At 39.7% G+C, this 23,453-nt stretch overlaps 1 protein-coding gene across 1 annotated transcript in view; it reads left to right on the plus strand.

Moving 5' to 3' along the window:
- The window catches only part of prkd1 (protein kinase D1), a 29,961-nt gene extending 10,553 nt beyond the window's left edge, over nt 1–19,408 (plus strand). The window contains exons 5-20 of the mRNA XM_054613952.1: nt 305–515; nt 1,420–1,497; nt 1,686–1,887; nt 1,971–2,094; nt 3,851–3,928; nt 4,663–4,827; nt 5,325–5,436; nt 7,021–7,073; nt 9,849–9,921; nt 10,364–10,470; nt 11,140–11,301; nt 11,977–12,075; nt 12,817–12,977; nt 13,274–13,380; nt 17,934–18,019; nt 19,156–19,408. Coding sequence (XP_054469927.1) covers nt 305–515; nt 1,420–1,497; nt 1,686–1,887; nt 1,971–2,094; nt 3,851–3,928; nt 4,663–4,827; nt 5,325–5,436; nt 7,021–7,073; nt 9,849–9,921; nt 10,364–10,470; nt 11,140–11,301; nt 11,977–12,075; nt 12,817–12,977; nt 13,274–13,380; nt 17,934–18,019; nt 19,156–19,386 — 2,049 coding nt within the window. The 3' untranslated portion in view covers nt 19,387–19,408. The remainder of the gene's footprint in view (nt 1–304; nt 516–1,419; nt 1,498–1,685; nt 1,888–1,970; nt 2,095–3,850; nt 3,929–4,662; nt 4,828–5,324; nt 5,437–7,020; nt 7,074–9,848; nt 9,922–10,363; nt 10,471–11,139; nt 11,302–11,976; nt 12,076–12,816; nt 12,978–13,273; nt 13,381–17,933; nt 18,020–19,155) is intronic.
- Nucleotides 19,409–23,453: the final 4,045 nt, after the last annotated feature.

The following is a 23,453-nucleotide window of genomic DNA, read 5'->3' on the forward strand; positions in this document are numbered from 1 at the left end:
GATATTTATTTCCTGATTGAAGCTTTGGTTCACACTTTTGGGGAAAAGTTTAAGAACATCGTTTTGCTTTTAAAACTCCAAAGAACAGATGTGAACCTGAAAAATGAACCACCTGACTAATCATGGAGAAAACGAATCCTGATTGTTTATATGCCATTTTCCCAGGTAACCAAGTATTATCAGGAACATTTTCTCAGCAACTGTAATCAGCCAAATGGCTTTTAAATGAGCCTACTTGTTTTACAAATTCATGGCTGCTCCTCCACACTGGTCTCCTGATCTTAGTCTCCGCCTCTTCTTTCAGCAGAAGAACCAATTAGATTATTTCCCTGGTCGAGAGCGTCGCTCCAGCTCCCAGTCGTACATCGGCCGTCCCATCGAACTGGACAAGATCTTTCTTACAAAGGTCAAAGTTCCTCACACCTTCCTGATCCACTCGTACACCCGACCCACCGTCTGCCAGCACTGCAAGAAGCTGCTGAAAGGCCTCTTCAGACAGGGCCTGCAGTGTAAAGGTGAGCATCTCTTTAAACTTAGACACATCTGTTAAAATGAACTCCAAATATAAAAGCCTCTCTGGCCAGGTAGACACTGCAGTACACAATCGTATTTGATGATTTATCTTTGTCCAGGCGGCAATCTCCGGTTCTATAAAGTGAAGTCAATGCTTCATGTGTTAAAGCTGCATTCTCTCTCCTGTCCACCAGGGGGCGACTCCTCTGGTTGTATAGAAGTCTATGAGAAAATGACTCTACTTCTCTCTTGATTTATTCCCTCAGTAAACATTGTAAACATGAGTTTATGGTCTCAATCTCTAGTTTCAAGTCTTCTTCAATACAGCATGATGTTCATTTAGTAAATGATGCTCCATTTAGAGTCAAACAGACCATAAAGCAGGGGATGCTTTAGGGCGGGGCTACACACTGATTGACAGGTCGACACCAGAGACGTATACGGCGTCTCTACGTCACTCCTCCTCAGTCCATATATGGTCACTTCTGTTAACGGGTTGCAAAAAGTCAAGATGGCGACGGCCAAAATGCCAAACTTGAGACTTCCAAACAGCAGTCCAGGGAGCAAGAATGGGAGCAGGGAATGTCATGGATATCTGTCTGGTAGATGTTAAGATATTTTGCTTAGGTCTGCTAGTTCAGCAAGTCACTTATTGAGCAACACATCACTCCCAACTCGTCAAACACTTGGTCAGTGCTCCTTGGCATCGGAGAGCGATGCATGAGGCAACAACAATCTCATGGTTGCGTCTTCATCCTTCCACTGCAAATGTTTCCTGTTGGTTTAAAAACCTTGTCCGATGTCCTGCTTACTTAATAAATGGTGTTTTGACCAACAACGTGTCAGATGTTTGACTGTAACCTGCTGCGACCTAATGGATACTCTCCTTCCTTCTTTCTCCCTCAGATTGTAAATTTAACTGTCATAAACGATGTGCTCCTAAAGTGCCAAACAACTGCCTCGGAGAAGTTTCCAAAAATGGAGGCAAGTTTCAACACACACACACCTGATGGTTCCTATACTTTATATAAGAGGACCTACATTACAAAAGCATAAACAAACCTTAATGCTACAACATAGTCTTCATGTCCTCACTGTGATAGTCTACAACATCTGGTCCCCATAACGATAGAAACATAAACTACACATCCAGGTGTGTGTTTGTTTCGTAGAGCTCTTGAGCCCGGGGGCGGAGTCAGACGTCATCATGGTGGAGGGTTGCCTTGACGACCATGATATCGACCAAGGCGGCGGCCTGTTGGACGACATGGACGAAGGGCTGACGTCAGAGGGGGGTCTCTTGCTGGATGCGGGGCCCAGCGACCTCTGCGACCTGCACGACCCGGACCTGGACGAGTCCAACCGGGCCATCAGGTACAGAGACACACTGAAACACACGCACACACTCACAAACACACAAAGAAGTGTGAGATTGATCTTTGTCCCGCCCCCTGCAGCCCGTCCACCAGTAACAACATCCCTCTGATGCGAGTCGTTCAGTCCGTCAAACACACAAAGAGGAAGACCAGCAACGTGATGAAGGAGGGCTGGATGGTCCACTACACCAGCAAGGACACTCTGGTACAGCACCTGTTCATCCATCTACCTGTCTGCCTGTTCATTGTATTTGTTTATCTGTCTTGCTTACCTTTTTTTCTGTAACTTCACCATAAAACACCAGATGGCTGGAAAACTTGATGTCTTTAACTAAAAACTATTTTTAATAAAAGTTCTTGTCTGCCAGTTAAAGAGTAAACTATGAATAAACGGCAAGAAAATGCAAATTAATCAACAGACGTGAGGGTTGGTGGATCGGTCATGCTCTGTCCTCATTTAATGAATATGAGTAAAAATACTGCCGGAGTTAGCAAAAGTCTAGCAGGAGACCAAACTTTCTTTCTGCATGTTCGGCAGAAAAGGTGACGACCATTTAGATCAAGTTTCCTTCAAGACTCTTGGAAAAACCAATGCATTCTGTGTGTCTGGGAGACGGTTGCTAACTTCGGTTGCTAATGGACAGTATTTATCATGAATTCTTCAAAGCACAGTTATCAATCACGGTTTTAATGATAAGTAAAACTCTGAACGGTAACAATTACCATCATGAATTTAACTATGGTTTATCGTGAAGTTGGTGACCATTTCATCCCTATATTGCAACAAAGTTGGCCCAGCTCTAACTACGTGCCATCACACCTGTTACTTCAGCAGCACCTTTCTAGACTTGTATGCTTCTTTTTGAGACTGAAGTGCTGGTATTTGACCAAAATAATATGGACAAAAGAAACATATTTTATTTGCTTTTAGGAGCGAAATTCTTGTGACATAAGTATGAAATGAAAGTTGCAGTGAGGGAGTTCTGAGTGTGCTGTGTACTGTTCATCCATCCATTAAGGATGAGAGGGTTCAGAAACAGGACGGAGTGTCCCAGAGTTCAGCTGCGTTCACTGACATCACCGCAGATATTAAACTACGAGAACTGAACTGCTCCTGCTCACTCTGTTCCATTCGTTGTTCAGTACTTAATGATTTACATAATTTAAAGATCATACATATCATTATAGGGTGAGTTTAAAGTTATTACCACAAACATTTTGGATCATTTTTAATAATAAAAACTTACCTATTTCAGTCATACGACATGCTGGGATTTGAGTTATTTAAAGCACAAACAAAATGTTTTAGTTTGTTTAGTTTTAGGATTGTTTTCAGTTGAGATAATGGGCATACAGATAGGTCATTATATTGTCTGTAAACATAATTGCCTTGATAATCTGCCGTCACATCATTTTATTTATTAATCTTATTGTTTTTTGTCATCTTTTCTCTACACGTCAGCCATCCGGTCAAACAGGGCGAGATCTTTGGTTATAGATAAAGACATGAACATGCTGATTACTACTAATAAGTGAAATGATGCACAGTATTAATATTAGCAAGATGATTGAATAAATCACAATACTAGAAAGAAAAATGATGAGAAAATATTTAAACAAAAAGGTATCATTTTGATTTTTGCAGACTTTTTCCAGACGTCACTCCATAACCAGGACAAAAGTTCATGGGAGTTTTTTGTAAACAAAAGTGTCATAAAAGATATACTTGTCAGATGAGGTGTTGCTGCTCTGCATCTTTCAGCTCTGTGTGAAAGTTGAATCCCATTTGTGTGATTCTGTTAAACGACGTCAGCGTTTCTCTTCTCTTTCTCTCTGGTCACTTTTGGACATATTTTTGTCCCTTTTGTCTCCTTTTCATCTCACTCTTTCCTTCTCTCCTCTTCTGCTGTTTCATCTGAGTTCTTATTTTTTCTTTCCTCCTCTTCCTCTCAATGTTTCAGAGGAAGAGACATTACTGGCGGCTGGACAGTAAATGCATCACGCTGTTTCAGAATGACACAGGAAGTAAATACTACAAGGTAAGAAGAGCTACCCAACCCGTTATTCATCACTGATTTCTATAGAAGTATGTTAAAGGACAATTCCCGTATATTTGGAGTTGTACTTTGTCTTCGTTGTTGTGTGAATCTTCTTCTTAAGGCGTCCGTATCCTTATTCTTTCAAACTGTTTAAACTGATTGTTGAGCAGATGTCTATAACTTAGCACAACGTTTAAGACAGCAGGAAACTCCCCGTATCCTTTTAGTTCAATCAATGCACAAATCCTCTGACAGCTTCTTTGAGTGTGCTCTTAAACTGGTTAATCCTGGAAATGAGGGGAATATTTTCACTTCCTGATTTTGGCTTCACCAAAAAATATGATACACGCTCAGAAGTTTATAATCTCCTCGAGTCAACTGGAGATAAAGCTGATTCTGATGCCAGTTTAGCCTTAAACTGTTGGTATTCTCCAAAAGTTTGTTTCACTTTTACACAAGATGAGGCTGTGAGGATGGGTTAAAGAGCATAACTGACATTTGTCAGTGTTGAAGGGTGGGAAGCTGGTGAGGGATCATGTCCTTTCGATTTCAGAGAGAAATTGAACACCACTTAAAAGCTTTACAGTGATGCTTTTGTGTTTGATGGGATATATTTCGGTGTTCAAACACTGTAGTTATGAACAAATATACTTACTGCACCGGCAACAAGTTTATGCAAATGAGTCCAATGCTCAACCTTTTTTCTTCATGCTCCGTCCCACTTCTCTCGGCAGGAAATCCCTCTCTCGGAGATCTTATGTCTGGAACCGGCTCAGACCTTCTCTCTGCTTCCTGATGGAGCCAATCCTCACTGCTTTGAGATCACCACAGCGTCGCTGGTTTACTACATCGGAGAGCACCTGCAGAGAACTGAGTCATCAACCAGCAGCAGCATTCTGGTGAATAAATGATGCTCGGTTTATTTTATGTCGTAAAGCTTGAATATGTCCAGTGGTAGAAGAAGTATTTAGATCTTTTACTCAAGTAAAAGTAGGAAAAGCACAATGTATGAGATCTCCATTAGAAGTAAAAGTCAGTGAGTTATTTGATAATTTGATCTCTTTTGGAATTTAAATAAAGAAAAACATTTGGAAAGTTTAGAGAATAAAAGTCTCATCAACAACGCATAGACATCTGAGACATTACAACAGGCCAAACTACACCAACCGCTGGTTTAGTCTTTAACAAATCGTAATATTTACATCTGAGATGTAGCGGAGTAAAGTAAGCTAGCATAAAATGGAAATTAGTATGGTACAAGTACCTCAAAATTCTACTTACGTATAGTACTTGAGTACTATACTTCTCAACCACTGCCTAGTCCATAACTTTGTGACTTGAGTTAATCACGGATGACTGGTACTTATACTGACTGTTTTTTACCGTCTGCTTTCAGGTCAGTGGAGTCGGACAGGATGTGGCTCGGATGTGGGAGATGGCCATCCAGCACGCTTTGATGCCGGCCGTCTCCACAGGAATTTCCCGCAACTCTCACCGCAGTGGACACAGTAAGACACCACAACAGCTAGTGTACAAGTTTACAACCTGTACACATGTTGGTATAATTAGTAGGAATTGACTTTAAATCTGGTTATTTTAAACTTCAATTTGTATTGTATTGTATTGGTAAATAGCAAATTGCCTTCATCAGTTTTGCTGATCCCACTTTATCTTGATAGTTCAGAAATGAGAAGTGGTCTGAGGCTGAACCCTCAAATATTTTTAGTCCTTTTTATCAAACCACTGCCTTATTCAAAACTTGTCATTGCAGTCAAAAGTAAGAAAGAACATTTCTATGGAGTGCCACAAAACTTGATTCTGGATCCACTCTTTTTGTACGACTTTGTATGGTACAATGAGTGGTCATCATTGGTGAGCATAGTGTTAATGTTAATCGCTATGCAGACGACACCCAGCTCTATATAGCTGTTGGTTCTTATGACCTGACCTTGAAACTTCATATGCAGTTTGGACATGTTCCTGTATCTTTATACAAACCCTAACCCCTAAGGATAACAATTACATGTTTCTGTTTTGACCCAGCCTCACGTCAGTAAAAGACTTGTGCAGCCAAATTTTTTTTGACATTATTGCTAATCAAGATCAAAACAAAACAAGCAATCAACAAACATACAAACAAACACAGAACTCAAAGACAGAAAAAAGAAAATACAAATCTAAAATAAGTAGGTATGTACAAAGAAGCATCTTGCCATAAGGTTCAAGGTCTCTGAAATCACATTTATGTTGTCTAAATTTACAACATTATGTCTGGTTGAATTTTGGGGAAATGTATGTAAATTCTACATTTTAATGTTTAAATTTGATGGATTGCTGTGTCCATCAAAGCCATGTGACCAGGTTACTATATTGTGCTCTGAGGAAACAAAGCTTCAACATAACACAGAATATTTGCACCATGATACTGACATTACTGACATTGTGGAATAACATGATTCTTCCAGAATTGAATCTGCTTACAGGGAAATAAACAGGAATACTGCATGTAAAGAGGTTGAAGCCACCAGTTTGTTTTCTTCCTCACTGAATAAGAACACAGGACATTCAGACGTTCAAAGAATCTATATGAAATTGGACAAAATGTAAATGTTATTCCAGCGTTATGATCCCGGCTGTAAAAGAACACATTTCCAGCTCAGGTTTTAATGTTCACGTTGAATTCTCCTGCAGACTCTCAGATCCCCTCAGGGCCGTCGACACCCACACAAAACCCATCAGAGATATTTCAGACCTTCTCTGACGTCAAGCCGATCATGACTAACACTCCACTGTTGGTCTCCGTGCCTTCTCCGACTCCGAGTGTTCACCTGAGGGGAAAATACACTGAAATAATACCGTGTCTCAACCGCCTGAAGGATACAGGCTTCAGATTTGGAACATCTATTATTCAGAGGATATACTTCTTAGACGAAGAAATATACACAGTTTAAAAACAGACGCTACTGGTCTTAAATAACGTGTCATTTAGAGATGAATTCTTAACATCAATGATAATGTGTGTTTTAAAGGTGATTCACTCTGATTGTTTCTCTGTAGTTTTAACTCTGATCGTGTTTGTATCTCATCAACAGAGGAAATTTCCATCAGTATTTCTGTCTCCAACTGCCAGATCCAGGAGAATGTGGTGAGAAAACACACACACACACACACACACACACACACACACACACACACACACACACACACACACACACACACACACACACACACACACATTAAGGTGTAGTGGTGTTTATACAGAGGTATACATCATATACAATAAAGGAATATAATAATAATATACACATCTCTGGGCGTGACACCTTCCTAAAACCTGACAGTGATGTGTCTCACGCACCCTAAAAACCTTGAAGGTGGAACTAAAAGTAGCAAACAAAATTGTACTAAAAGGGAGGTTAGGAAAAATGTATTTTAGACACCTAAAAATCGAAATAGCAGTTTAAGTGTACACTGAATTTAGATTACTTTCTTAGCCATACTTTGCTTACAGCCCTTTCTGTTGGGGGCTCAATCAATCAATCAATCAATCAATCAATCAATCAATCAATCAATCAATCAATCAATCAATCAATCAATCAATCAATCAATCAATATTCATTTATAAAGCACCTTTCATAGAGGTTAGTGTCATAAAAACACTGATTTAACCTCACAGAACACAGGGTTTCTGGTCTGCTGCTGTTTGTTTGTGTTGATGTGTGACTCTAGTAAATCAGAACTAAACCTTTAAAACATCAAAGTCACAGAGACATCGGCTGATATATCATATATGATATATTCAGGAGAGAACAGAGGAGTGACAGAAAAACATTTTGTTCCGTGGTTAGCTTCAGGTTTTGGTTCATTAACTTTCTCTCACGAGCTTAAGAAGTGTCTTCCTCAAACCACACAACTACGTCCTGTTACATCTCCTCCATCTGATCCGTCTCCATTCATTTACATTTCAAGGACCTGGAGGACCTTTCACAGACTTTCCCCCCGGGAGCATCAAACACTCCTGTACATTAACATCATAAAGATTTTTTTTCACACGAGGCTTTTAAAGAAATGTCTGCAAACTGTATTCATGCAAATGTAAGCGCAGAGAACACGGAGTCCCCGTTTCCATGCAGACGGCGCTCACCTTTTTTTTCCCCGTCCGTCTCCAAGGTGAGCACGTCTTCGAGCACCTCAAATGGAGATTACTGTGATTACTCACTCAGCCAAACGGTTTCCATGGCGACGACGGATGGTAATTAGGCAGCGAAGAAGTGGAGGGGGAGGGAGGGGGGGAGGTTTATAATATTGTATTTCTGTCCTCTCGAGGTGTGATATTAGGCTGTCAGCTAACGGGGGAGAAAAGGGAGACGTGATTGCAGACAAGGAGAAAATATTTTGCAGTTTTTGTGTCAAAGCTGTGGCAGATCACTGACGCCGCGTAGTTACACTCAGAAAAAAGAAAAAAAGCCTCATGAAAAACTCCACCAGGTGATGAATTGATCCGATTCAGCCTCGGCCTCCTCCACTTCAGCTGGAGCAGCTTTCACAACTTCTAAAAGATCGTCTCCACTGGTGGAAAAGTAACTGAGTACATTTACTCAAGTACTTTTCTTAAGTACAATTTGAGTGTTTGCATTTTCTTCTACTCCATTAGATCTGACATGGAAACATTGTGCTCTCAGTGAAAGATTATGAAAGAAAATATTATCAACAGGCAATAAATACATACGAGCTGCAACATCAAAGTGATATTACATTAATCGGTTTATAATCCAATTAAATAAAACACATTGTTCTGCATGATGAGGTTGCTTTTGGTACTTTAAGGGCAACAATATAGTTTTGCAAGCAATAATCCATTTAGAGATTTTGGTTTATTTTTTTCGATAACACGTCTTCTTTCACTTTAGTGGAAATAAAACATTTATTTTACTACTTTGTCTATTTGTGTCTGTAGATTTCTCCTAAATTCACCACAAGTTACCATTAGATAATGCCTCATTTGCATATTTAAACATAACATTTGAGAAAACTTGTAACACAAAAAAAATCTTCTTAATATCAGTGATCAACTGGTGAAGTTTCATGTTGATATCTATTATTATTTTTTTTACCCTATTCACCTGTAGAGTCTTCAACATGTATGTAATTTAACTAAACATATCTTTAAAGGACGTTTTCTCTAAATGAGTTTTTTCTCAGACTCTGATCCATAAATCTCCACTTCAGTAGCTCTTACATACACCAAACTTTACAGCTTCATTCCTCTCTATATTCTGAAGGTTTCTACAGAGGGGTTTGTTCAGATATCATTCATAGTCTGATTTATACAACAGTGTATTACTATAAACATGGAGAAAATTGATTATTTCTATGGCTGTTGACAGTATTTTCTGATTTATGGATACAAAGAAAAAAGCTTTGACTCTAATATGTCAACAAAATGAAACAAGAATTTTAAACCTGGCTTTATCCAATGTTCAGATTAATGTATGAAAATTAGCACAAAAATGATAAGACAATGCCTCATTTTCATATTTAAACATAACAATAACTATTCATTGTTTTTAGGAAAATCCTCCACGTTCTCATGTTTAAGCTAGATTTTAAATGCAGGACTTTTCCTTGTAGAGTATTTCTAAACTGTAGTATTTATATATATATAATATAATATAATTTAAAGGGAAAGTCTGAGTACTTCTTCCACCACTGGTAGTTTCAATGAGACATCTAGAAAATACAAGTCGAGTTCTGTGTCTCTATTTGGCTTCGACTACATCACTGTTCCTCCTGGTTCTCATGTCTCCACTGTCTCTTTAGAGACTTCCTTTACTTTTGAGCCCGACTTTTACTCTTCACTTGAACCATTTTGAATGATTGATGTGAACTTTTTGCTCAGACTTGTTCTTCTGTTTTTCAGGACATCAACTCGGTGTATCAGATCTTCCCAGACGAGGTTCTCGGCTCCGGACAGTTTGGAATCGTCTACGGAGGTAAAACGTACAAGATGAACATTTAAAGCTGGAATAAGATGAAAGATTTAGACAATAAAGTGGAGGTATTTTGAGAATAAAGTGCTTTAAGTTAATATTGTGATAGTTTGGGTGTAAAAGTCTTATTATTGGGAGAAAAATGTTAATAGTGACAGTTTTTCTCTGAATCTCAGATGCTTTTTTCCAAATATTTGGGGGGTAAATTTGAACTATTTCGCCGTTTATTCTCACATTTTATCCTTCTTTTCATTACATTTTTTTTAATTTAAATTTAAACTTTTATAAAAAAGTTCTTACAGGATAAATTGATCAATTTCAAATACATAAAAAAAATAAATCAAAGCTTGATTCTAGAGACGCAGCAAACCGTCCAAACAAACCTTGACTTAGTGTATAAAAGACAATATCTAATACCGATATTGATTTTTGTGTTTTCATGCAGGTAAACACAGAAAGTCCGGCCGAGACGTCGCCATCAAGATCATCGACAAACTCCGCTTCCCGACCAAACAGGAGAGTCAGCTACGCAACGAGGTGGCCATCCTGCAGGTACACACACACACACACACACACACACACACACACACACACACACACACACACACACACACACACACACACACAGCAGAGCCTGTTGGCGGTGAGTGAGACTTCCTGCCGTGAACGACTTCATTACCGTGGCAACACCGTAGGGGTGTGACATCCTGTAATATTGCAGTGCTGCTCAACCTGCAGAAGCTGCTGCTGCAAACACACACACACACACACACACACGCACACACACACACACACGCACACACACGCACACACACACACACACACACACACACACACACACACACACACACACACACACACACACACCTGTCTGCTCTCTTTCTCTCATCCTTCAGCCTGATATTTACTTCTATATAAGATGTCGGCTCAACAGTCACCGACCTCCCGCTGCTTTCAGACAGCCAGGAGCATGCTGGGTAGTGGAGTAGCCTCAGGTCATCTCCTCCCTCCCCTCTTTGGGGCAGTTTGGTGGTGTTTGGTCCGGCAGGTCTGCTCTGTGTTCAGCAGCCTGAAGCTTCACAGAGGCTTTTAATCCCCACGCATCCTTTGCGGATGATGATTGAGTTTATTCTGTCATTAGTGAGTAATAAGATAAAAAAATCCTAACAAAATTTAAAAATAAAAGTTCTGCTCATGGTTTCTTCCTGCTCCTCCCTCCAGAGTTTGCACCACCCGGGCGTGGTCAACCTGGACTGCATGTTTGAGACTCCAGAGAGGGTGTTTGTCGTCATGGAGAAGCTCCACGGAGACATGCTGGAGATGATCCTGTCCAGTGAGAAGGGACGACTGCCGGAGAGGATCACCAAGTTCCTGGTCACACAGGTGACACAGTTTCACATGAGAAGAGTTTCCGCTTCCTCTGAACCCCAAGCAGCGTCGGGCCGTTTCAACTGAAATATAAAAGTCCTGAATCTCTATGTAAACAGAAATATCATGGCTAGAATTAGAGAGAACTCAAACATGTCTTTAGTGCAGAATAACACAGTTAAAATGACGTAAATCAATAAAAAGCAAATAAAACGCAATTTCTTTAAAAATGTATTTGACAGAAATACGAAAACAAAATAATCTATATATCCAACATGTGACTAAGTGTCTTAAAGTATTACGAATGTAAGAAAAAGAAAAAACTCTACGCGTTATGTGTATTGAGCTTTTTATATTTCTACTCCAGCCTCTCCTCTCTGCTCTGTGTTCAGCAGCATGAAGCTCAGTCAAAGCTTCACAGATTGTTTGTCACATGACTGTTGGTCTCAGATGAATCAATCATGGCTTCATAGTTTCACTGAGGAGCTCAGAATTAATTGTTTTTTACAGAATCTGGTTAAAACAAACGTTTTATTTGGGGCGGAATTTTAAATGAGAAACATGTAGAATAAAATGTTTTGATGAAACATTTTGATGAATTTAAGCTCTGTGGGTTTCAGAGGGATTCTGATGAGGGAATTATTATGAAGTGTTTTATTTTGGATGTGTGTTTGTTTCGGTCACCTTCAGATCCTCGTGGCTCTGCGTCATCTCCACTTCAAGAACATCGTCCACTGTGATCTAAAACCTGAAAACGTGCTGCTGGCCTCTGCCGACGCATTTCCACAGGTACGGAGTATGTGTGTGTGTGTGTGTGTGTGTGTGTGTGTGTGTGTGTGTGTGTGTGTGTGTGTGTGTGTAGAATATATAAACTGAGTTAAGTTTCTATACACATTTATTTATTAAAGTATGGGTATATTTATTATGAACAAGGACATATAATGATCGTAAAATCCCACAAAATCCAGGAGGTGGATGAGTCCAACAAACATTGATCTTTTATTCAGGAGGCGATGTTTGATCAATTCTAACAAAACTTCTAGTCGTATTTTCTAAACCAAACGACAATATTTTTCTAAACCTAACTGAGTCGTTTCCTGTGAAGACGGAAGTGTATTTTGAGACTGTATTCATGTAACGAGCAAAAATGTACGCGTGTCGCTGGACTTTTGTTGGAAAACTCACGAAAAAGAAATAGTTACTTTTTATTAGATATCACACGAACCGTTGTTTGAGGATACGTTGTTCTGTCAGATGTTTACCTTTTATCATTCCCAATATCTAACTGACATTTATCATTTACAGTCAGCAAGTTTTGTTACTTACACTGAAAACTACGGCTACCGACTAACTGTTGGATTAAGAATTAGATAGCTAGCCACCTCTGATGTCCCCTCGTGAGGAGACTATGTTTCCAGGTGGAAGAACAGACCTTCAGTATGGTAGCTGGTCACATGTTCAGCCGATGCTGATCCCTTTGACCTGTGTCATGTAAAGGTTTTGTGTAACAGGCCTCCGTCCGTGTTTCAGGTGAAGCTGTGTGACTTCGGCTTCGCTCGGATCATCGGCGAGAAGTCGTTCAGGCGTTCGGTGGTCGGCACGCCGGCGTATCTCGCCCCCGAGGTCCTGAGGAACAAAGGCTACAACCGCTCTCTGGACATGTGGTCGGTGGGAGTCATCATCTACGTCAGGTAGGAGGCTCACCTGGTGGATGATTCTGGGCTCAGTTTTACTGCTCTTCGTCGTTCTTCTTACCTTAAAGTTGTATTTTTATTTTCAGATTGCTTTTGTTTTTGTTTTCTTGTTTCTTTTTGTTCATCGTCATGCTTTTCTTGTGGTGCTCAGCAAAAGCTGACCAGCAAAACACCACCATATAAAACATATAAGGACTCTATAATATCTAAGATGAAATCATCACCATTCCGTAATTATTAACTGACATACAGGTTAAATCTTAAATATGATTTCTGTGTTTTATGTCCTGCAGTCTCAGTGGGACGTTCCCTTTCAATGAAGATGAAGATATCAACGATCAGATCCAGAACGCTGCCTTCATGTACCCTCCTCATCCCTGGAAGAAAGTGTCCCAGGAAGGTACGTAACATCAAGGATCGCAAACACAGCTGCAGAGTGAACCTGAAATCTGATCCAGTTCAGATCTGAGTTCTACAAAGCTCCACCTCCGACTCGTCTACTCGTGCTCAGGTATCCTGAGCTGTTAACATGTAAACAGCAGGTTTTAAAAGTCTGTGATTACCCAGAGCTCTCCGATACCTCACATTAGTACAGAGACCAGAGGAAACTATGAGTATAAATGTATATGTATGAGCCATATGGGACAAACAATAACCACGCTGCCGTATTTACGCCTATATGACGTTATTTTGAGTGTTAATGGAGCTGCTACAACGTTAGCATAGCCTAGCACATATCGATCCAAAATTCATTCATTCAGTTGGTCCTCATCTTGTAGAGAGAACCAACAAAACATGAATTCAGACTTTTTACAAATCTGCATCATTATGTAGATATTTCGTCATCATTTCGATCCGTTAATTTTTTTTATTGGGGGTTCATACAGCTGTAGTGAACCAGCCGACGTGTGGCTTGCTAGATACAGTAAATAAAGCCCAGATGAACTTCACAAAGCACCTCTGGATGATTTTCTGAACCCAGACATGATGGCGTTGGGTTTTTCTGATGGATCTAGGACTTCCACAACATCTGCAAAGCAGCAACAGTGGTTATTTCAGCCATGACTGATACAACTCCTACACAGAGAGGAGAGACAATGTCCTGCTTTAATCCAGGTTCTCACAAAAGGCAATGGATCAGATTTCAAAATCGTTTCTAGCACTGTTCATATTTGTGACTAAATGATTGCAGTTTGAATAATGAAAACTGTTGAGCATTAGCAAGCTTTCAAAAGTCATTTTAGTGACTATTGCAAGTGTCAAATAATTGTCTCGTGATTTAAGAGACCCCCATAATTTTGCAATTGAGGCTTTTAGGGGGTCTGAAGTGTCAATGAAGGGGTCTCGGACCCCCGTAAACCCTGGTATTTTAAAGTTTATTCTCATTTATTAGAGGTTACTAAAGAATGAGGTTCAGGCCTTTAAACGAGGATTAGAAGGACTTGGTTTCTCTTGTAAGAGGCACATTCTGAATGCAATGAAAACCAGGATACTCTTGAAAACACAGTCAGTGTTTGAGTTTCACGTCTAGCAAACTGGTCATATTTCTCTGAAACGCTGCTGAGGAGGATTTTGTACTGAAACCCTAAATCAGCCTTCCTCTAGCAACAAATATAAATAGTCAGAACATCCCCCATAAGAACCACAGTCAAAGATGAACGCTTTGTTTCACCCTTCTGTGTGACTCAGTGCTTCTTATTTTTCGTGAGGTTATTATTCCTGCAGTATAATATCTCCGACACTTGAAGTCCGTCTCTCTGCTGCTGCGTGACTCATGTTGTTGCCGTCATTGTCTCTAAATGCGTCCGCCGCCCGTGTTGGCTGGAGTCGTCCTGTTGACTACGAGACAGATTTAAATCATCCTGACTCACTCGCTGCTCGGCCCGGAAGCCTGAAGGGCCCTCAAAGCTCCCCTCCGCCTCCTCTCCCGCCACAGCGCCTTCAAAATAAACCTCGTTCAAAGTCGATTTTTTTTCTGTCGGGAGGATTAAATGTCAGAAGGAGAAACTCTTAGTGCGTCAACAAATCTGCATTTTTCAAAGATCACTTCAAGAGAAGACACTTTAAATGGATTCTGTTACTCATTTAATCGTCTGCCCACAAACACGATTCAAGTTTCATAATGGAGATGCTTGAATAAAGAAGTTATATTGTTATGTTAAACATGAAATGAATATTATGCAACTTCCATCACAATAAGATGTCACATGACGCGGTTTAATAGCACATTAACACTTCAAATGTTGTGTTTAGGAGAAAGGAAAGTAAAAGTTAGTAATCTACTGTTTGATCAGTCAAATGTCTCAGAGGACTACTCTTTCTGAGTGTCTTTGAGGCTTTTTTTTTCTCTTTACTAATAGATGTTATTTAGCTTAAAACATGGAGAACAAAACGCTGTTCAATGGTTTAACCAGACTGACAACTGAAGAGATTCCCCGATATCTTACGAAACAGTAACTCCTCTTTTTTTGTGCGTTTTCCAACTAAAGGTTTCACAGGAAGCTGAAAGTTCCGAAAGTTGAAAAAAAATAAACATAGACTTATTGTTTCACATGAGGAACGGACATCGGTCTCCTGGAGTCATTTGTCACCAATCTTCATTTCTCTAGTAACGTCACTTTCGTAGTTATACTAAAGACAAGGACAATCTTTTCCTAAACCTAACTAAGTAAATTCCTGTAAAGACGAAAGTTTATTTTGAAACTTTGAACGACTTCGTACCAAAAGAAACGAGTAACTTTTCGTTAGATATCATACGTTGGAAGCATCGACTGTAGATAAGAAGTGGACGGAGACTTCATGACGCCACTCATTGGTTTATGATCTGCACTTTTACAGCCTTGTGTTTTACTTTTTTGCCCTCACCATTTTGACTTAGAGACGCCGTATACGTCTCTGGTGTGGACCTGTCAATCAGTGTGTAGCCCCGCCCTAAAGCATCCCCTGCTTTATGGTCTGTTTGACTCTAAATGGAGCATCATTTACTAAATGAACATCATGCTGTATTGAAGAAGACTTGAAACTAGAGATTGAGACCATAAACTCATGTTTACAATGTTTACTGAGGGAATAAATCAAGAGAGAAGTAGAGTCATTTTCTCATAGACTTCTATACAACCAGAGGAGTCGCCCCCTGGTGGACAGGAGACACAGGTGCAAACTCGTCACCTTTCGGCGAAATTCGCCGTTTTTGATCCAAAATAGGTCATTTGTGTGATTCGTGTAGATCTGCAATAAAAAAAAAAATGGGGGGGGGGGTCCTCCAAGTAATCTGCGAAGGCAAGCTGTCATGAATCTAATATTTTTTTCAAGCTTGTTTGTTTGGCCAACCCATGTCATCATGACACGCAAGCTTTTTTTTCGAGTCTTCGGGTCTGTTCGAAATGGAAGGTAGCTGCTCGATGCCGTAATAGACAGGTGTATTACAGGTGACATAATAGACAGGTGTATTACAGGTGACATAATAGACAGGTGTATTACAGGTGACATAATAGACAGGTGTATTACAGGTGACATAATAGACATGTATTACTTGTCTTTCGGGTGAAGACATTTTCAAAAACCGTTGGTTTCGAGCGGCCTTTTTAAGATAGCATTGACGGTAACGTGTGACGTTGGTACGCTGCAAGAACGTTAGGCTATCTAACGTAGGCTAACGTGCTAATGTTAGACAGTTGGCTGACAGACGCCTCGCAAATCACATCAACCATTATTGCTGGTTACAATAACGGTGTTATCGGATAGTACAGTGTCTATTTCTCGGTAACTTTTGAAAAATCTAAGCGAAAAACGCAGAAAAATGTACATTTACATAAAAGACACGGCCGTCAGCGGAGTTTGGTCCGGAGTTTAGCTGCTAATAAGTTACATATAACGTTAACATGCTGATATGAATTATATGGTGTGTCTGTAGAACATGAGTTGTTGTCAACATAAACAATTGATTGTTGTTTACTTTGCACATGAACATATTTGGGTCAAATAACCCACTGTGTATGTATAACATTGAAGCATATGAATATATATATATATTTAAAAATATATATTCCCCGGGGAACATGCCCCGGACCCCCTAGGGGTTCGGATCCTTGTCACCTTTTTCATCCCTGATGAGTTTGCACCCCTGAGGAGAGAGAATGCAGCTTTAACACAGGAAGCTTTGACTCCACTTTTAAGAACCGAAGGTTGGGCCTGGTTGGAAGAATAACTAAAGGGTTAGTGCTATTGGAATGTCAGCTGAACACTTAATGGATGTTTGTTTGATTCATTTATGTTGGTGTCTGATACTGTTTTTATCTCAGTTAAAACACTTTCATGTGCAGCATGATGCAATAACCACTGCATCATGCCATCTCAAAGAAAAACAGAATAATCTCCTGGCATAATGTGGCAAAAGCTGCATTAAGAAGAATGTAGTAATGTGATTAAGTCTGGCTGAGAGTTGAAGGTTTGTTTCTGGATGGTAGGACATCGCCATCCTTCGGCCCTTCTGCTAGAGGAAAACAAAAGTTTGGATTAGCGTTGGGGTCATGTGACTCCGCTGAGAAGGAGGAATGAAGGAGGGGTGGAAAAAAAGCCTTGAAAAGCAGCGAGAGTCCAGGCAGTTCCTGGAAAGAGAGTGAGACGGACAGATTCGTGGGGTATTCATGTGCTGCTCCATTCATGTGCATAATGCCAAGCGATGGAGGCCCCCGTAGACCTGAGGGGCCCCGGGGTCCTCGAGCTGTTCAGACCGCTGACCCCTGAAGAAATGTTAACATCATGTTAGCTTTGCTCATTAGCCCCGACTGGCCCCTCACCACGGGGGGCCCGGGCCCTACATCCTCCTCCTCCTCCTCCTCCTTCATCCCTCCCTCTGTAGGACACTCGCTTCACCTCGACAATTCTCGCTCATCACTTCTTTTTCCTTGTCTCCCTCTTTTGTTTTCCTTTTCATTCTTTCCTTCCCTGCAGCGATTGACCTGATTAACAACCTGCTGCAAGTAAAGATGAGGAAGAGATACAGTGTGGACAAGACCCTCAGTCACCCCTGGTTACAGGTAACAATCATTATAATTATTACATTTATATAAATGTTAAATCAGTGTCAACGGGTGGTAAAGGTCTCCCGCCTTCCTTCAAACAGTCACACTTCACAACCAAAGACTGAGTGAGGTAGTTGAAGCTAAATTAAAAGAACTAAGTAACTTTTAACAACTAAGGAGACGTGTAAACACTAAATTACAGGAAAGATGATGGATGTTAAAGTGCACTTAAGACTTAAGACATTTAGCAGAAGTACATGTTCCAGACTAAAGAGGTCAGTAATGGAAACCAGTGTTAATACGCCAAAGACTACATTTAAAAGTTAAGGTTTTTCTTGGATCCACCAGATCAGAGAAGAAAATATTGAGCAGTCCCAAATAAAAAAATGGAATTGTTTTGATGCCTTTTTTAATTTACTATTCTGATGAAATTTAAGACAAAATAAACCATGTTGTCATGTCTACAGAAAGAACAACATGATTGAATTACATCAAAGTCAACGCATATGATATAAATGAGTAATATAATGAGAGAAGTAGAAGCAGTATTAGCACTGGTGATCACATAAAAATGATAACTACTAATAAGAAGAACAGCAGCAGTGGATATGATAGAATAATAATCATAATACAAACACTAATAGTAGCAGTAATATTAATAGAAATGTTATTATGACGAATAATAGTAGCAGTGGATGTCATGCACCAACACGGTCCAGGTAAAACCCTGATCCAAGAAAACCTGTGAGGAGATAAAGGACAAAGTTAGTAATGTGCTTAAAGTCTTACAGATGGAGAGAGAGACGAGGAAGAGAGAGGAGCTCAGTGTATCCTAGGAAGTCCTCCAGCAGTCCAGGCCCATAGCAGACTAATTAGGGGCTGGTCTAAGGCAAACCTGAAGCAGCCCTAACTATAAAGAGCTCCCTAACATATGATAGTGCTGTACCATGTGAGACTTTGAAGGTGAAGAGAAGGATTTTAAATGATATACTGGATTTTCTTAACTAGAAGAGATCTCCGAAAAAGTAGAGGGTTCTTCCTCAGCCTGTGTTATCCTCTTCCACCAAGTTTCATGACAGAATGAAAGTGTTTAAATGTGCCAACAATTCTGGGACCAGTATGTTTAAGGGTGCGCTTGCTTTCTCCACCAGGACTACCAGATGTGGCTGGACCTGAGGAACCTGGAGTCCCGGATGAACGAGCGCTACATCACCCACGAGAGCGACGACCTGCGCTGGCATCACCACGCCCAGCTCAGCGGCCTGGACTACCCTTTACACCTCCTCAACGGCCCGCGCAGCGACGGCGTTCAGGTTGTGGAGCGCTACCAGGAGCACGAGGAGGAGCTGGAGACCCTCAGCGAGAGGGTCAGTGAACTCTGAGGACGGGGATCCGACACGAGACGAGAACCAACAACTGTTACAAACTTAAATAAAAGCACAAATTTAAACAAATGAGTAGACGTTTTAAAGATACGTCAAAACTTTTACTAAACTTTCTTTAATGACTGAAAGAAAACACGAGGGAAGCACATTGCATTCACTACAAGAATAAAAAATCGCAATTACGTTGGTCCTTATTTCAATATTATAACATGAAGATGCGATAATAATGATCTTTAGCTGGAATCCTTATTGTCTGGAAGCCTTATTGTCTTTTAGGACATAAGATCATCATTTTTTTATCTTGTTGTTATGTGATCCTTGTTTTGTTGTTACAATTGGAAGGATCTTCATTATTTAATTTTGTCCTAGATGCTTAATAAGCAGGTTATAATTTTTTTTATATCCGTTTGGTAAACGTAATTATTTTGTCCTGTAATTAGGAAATCATTTTTTCCACGTAAATATCCCTTCAAATATTTTTAATAGATTTGCTTTTCATTATTTTATCTCCTTATTAAGAGAGCCTTGTTTTGTGATCCCGTAAGGATCTTATCTCTTTATGACGAGACCCTTGTTTTGTTAGTATGAAGTCAGGGTTTCATAATTATTTCTATGGGATTTTAAGATCCTAGTTTCAAGGTAAAAGTCTTTGTGTTGATTGTTACAAATGAAGGAAAGCTTGCGTCTGTCTTGTCCACGTTAAATAAACAAGCAAACAGGTAAAATGATCATACCTTTATTACAAAGATTAAAGATGATAAAGACTAACAGACTAACACAACTAGAAGATAACCTTGTAATAACGAAACAAGGATCCATAACTTCTAGATATAGGTTTTTAGGGTAAGTAAACACGGCTCCTAATTATGAAATGCGGAGTCATAATAACTTTTTTTTCTTTGGTGAATGCAAAAGACTTCCATAGATTTCAGCCTTGACACATTATTTATCAGAAAGGCTAAAAGCAGCACTTCTTGTTTCAGACAATCAGAAAAAGACGCTAAGAAGAAGCAGCTTTCATTTACGTTCAGAAAACACAAACCTTCCCTAAAGTGTGTTACCTCTTGTGAAATCATGTCCTCTGTACCTACAACCCTTTCCATTGATGATTATGATAAAGTTATGGAAACAAGCCACAGCATTAAATGAAGTAAATCATGAACCACAGAGGCCGATATAAATCAAAACGTATCAAGACATGTCTATAATTTTCAATATCTTCTATCAATCTTCTAAAGTGGAATTCTGTTGAGTTTAACTTTCTCTGCCAACGTACCTTTACCACAGCTTTCTGTTAGATTTGACCGTTAGGCTATTTGTTAATTGTGTGTTGGGCCATAGATTCTAACTTGCACAAACCTCAGTCAGATAAAGGATCAATGAGTCTACAGACTAACATAGAGATCATTTATACATTAATCAACAGTAAGAAATGATTGTGAGGTACTTCTCTAAAGCGGTGAAAACAAAACAGCATCATCGCGTTCATTTTCAGCCCTGACAAAAAGTGTTTTCATTGCATGTGCAAGCTATAAATGTCTCCTCTTTACTGTAACTCCACCAATGACAGATAACAAATGTAGTTCCTGTCGTTTTCCTTCAATGAATTGTTGGGGGTTTCATTCCAAAAGAAGATATCCAAAGTTATGTATTTATTCACAAATAAACCGGCTGCATCAGTGGAAAAAACCCATTCACTACGATGATGGAGAACTCTTTGTTTCAGGTACCTTTTGTTTTCTGAAAATGGATATTTAGCATTTTGGAATGAAATTCCTCAATAGCTCAAAAATCTGTGCCAACAAATACCAAAAAACTGCAAGATATAAATAGTTTGTCAATATTTTTCTGGGTATATTTGTCCGAAACACTGTTTTCACATTTACGACATTGACGGAAATGTTTCGATGTTTTTGCATTTCCATGGTTTCTTTTTTCGTTTCATCTTTGTGAGATTTTAATTTCCTGTAATTCTGTGTGGACCACAGGGAGGCGACAGTAGCAGAGCTCCCCTTTCACTGGGTGTTGCCAACTGTGGTTTAACAACAAAATGGCCGTCTGTCACACAGTCTGAAGTCTTTTGTTTTTCTAGGAAAACTGTTACTAACATTGGTTTAAAACAAAAAAGAAAAGGAAGATCAAAAAAAATCACACGCAGCATGGTGTGTTTGTGCTTTTCAGTTGGACTGAAGCTTCACCTGAATGCTACGTAGTGTCTTCTGCTAACAGAATGAATGTTTTACTGAACCAATAACCCAAATACACACTGTTCTCTTTGTATGGGATAAAACTTCAAGTCAGGATCACCAGAATTCTTAGATGAGATAATAAAACAGTAGATGGGTGTCATGAGAAACTGCTAACCAAGCTGCGACCATTGTTTGACTTATCGATTCTTGGGATGACAAAAAAATGACTTCCAACTATATTGATAATCTATTAATCCTTACAATTTGTCATAGAAAAATAGCAGAAAATTGGATTTTGTTTTGGTCTGACAAAAGATATTTAAAAGCTTCACCTTGGACTTGTGAAACTGGGATGAAAATTTTCTTTATTTTCTGACATTTTTTAGACAAAACCATTGTTCAGTTAATCTAAAAAGGAATTGACGCTAAGTGGAAACTCAACCTCATCGTCCTTCGACACATAAAAGTCACATTTCAGTTTTGCCACATAGCACCGCGGGCCATGGAACAAAAAGATCTTCAATAAATAGGTATTATAAAATAAGCTGCTATTGTTTTACTTTTGTTTGAATACCGTCAGAGTAAAATAATGTCATTACGTTTGCTCAGAATCTTCTTTGGTATTTCTCGTACCGTTGACGTTTCCCAAGAGTTGTTTTTGCGCTCTTGAGTGAACGGAGATATTTGTAAAATGAAAGTTGTGTGGACGGAAGATAAGCCTGATCCTCATAGGGTTTCATGGTTGCAGGAGCACAAAGACAGAATATAAATAAATAGAACTTCATGAGAAAACAGTCAACTCCTTCACTTAGTTTCATTGTATTTGTAAACGTAGGAATTAGTTTTATAAGCACTAGATAATTCAGCTCATTAAGCCGAAATCATTCTTGCCATCTGGCTTGCTGTATTTCTGGCTTCCATGCAGTAAAAACTGAGAACATTTTAAAGGGTTTTTAAGAATTTCTTCACTTCATTAAAAACATGACTTCAAACCTTTTTTTCCCAAACACTTGATACTTTGGCACTTGAGCATTCAAAATGTCATTTTGTCCATGTTCCTCCTACAATCTTTTTCCACCAGAGCACACGGTGGGCGGCTTTAATGATCACCGCAAATTAATTTGAAAAGTTTACAGTTTATTGCCCTTTGTGCGGCTCAGTCGACAGCGATGGTTCAGAGAAGGCCTCCCGTCAGGCTCTACAAGACGTCTGTTTACCGATAAGCAAGGCAAAGTTGAACCGCCACATCTTGAACTCCTCCCATACAGAGACAAAGGAGAACAGCATGTATCAGGGTGGTTATGTTGTTATTATCCTGCCATAGATCTGAAAAATAAGGGCTGTTTCTCTGAAGCCTCCATGGCCTTGTCTTCTTCGTGCCTCTCTCTCTCGCTGATCAGTGCTTCTGTCTTCAGCTTCAACCTGGAACAGAAACGTCACCTGTCTCATGTGTTTCTCTGTCAAGAGGTGACTTATCAAGCGTTTGTTGAAATACTTGTTTTGTAATTCTGTGTACAAGCGGTGCAACAGTGGTGATTGTGTGTGTGTGTGTGTGTGTGTGTGTGTGTGTGTGTGTGTGTGTGTGTGTGTGTGTGTGTGTGTGTGTGTGTGTGTGTGTTAACTATTGTAAAGAAGCTGGAGATGACAGAGATCATCCATTCAGCTACAGTCTGCTACTGAAGCTAGTACAGGAAGTACAATTAAAGGGTGACCAGGTAACATTATAGGTCTCATTTTCCTAAAGACAATAAGCCTTACTCTAAACAAAGCACGCCAAATCAGAGTTCTTGGGGGTTCGAACTTTGCAAGATGATATCTGAAGTCTAAACTTGTCCATTCAGCTACAACCTGCTACTGAAGGTGTGAACAGGAAGT

The sequence above is a fragment of the Anoplopoma fimbria genome, chromosome 15 (assembly GCF_027596085.1).
Source record: "Anoplopoma fimbria isolate UVic2021 breed Golden Eagle Sablefish chromosome 15, Afim_UVic_2022, whole genome shotgun sequence".
NCBI classification, from domain to species: domain Eukaryota; kingdom Metazoa; phylum Chordata; class Actinopteri; order Perciformes; family Anoplopomatidae; genus Anoplopoma; species Anoplopoma fimbria.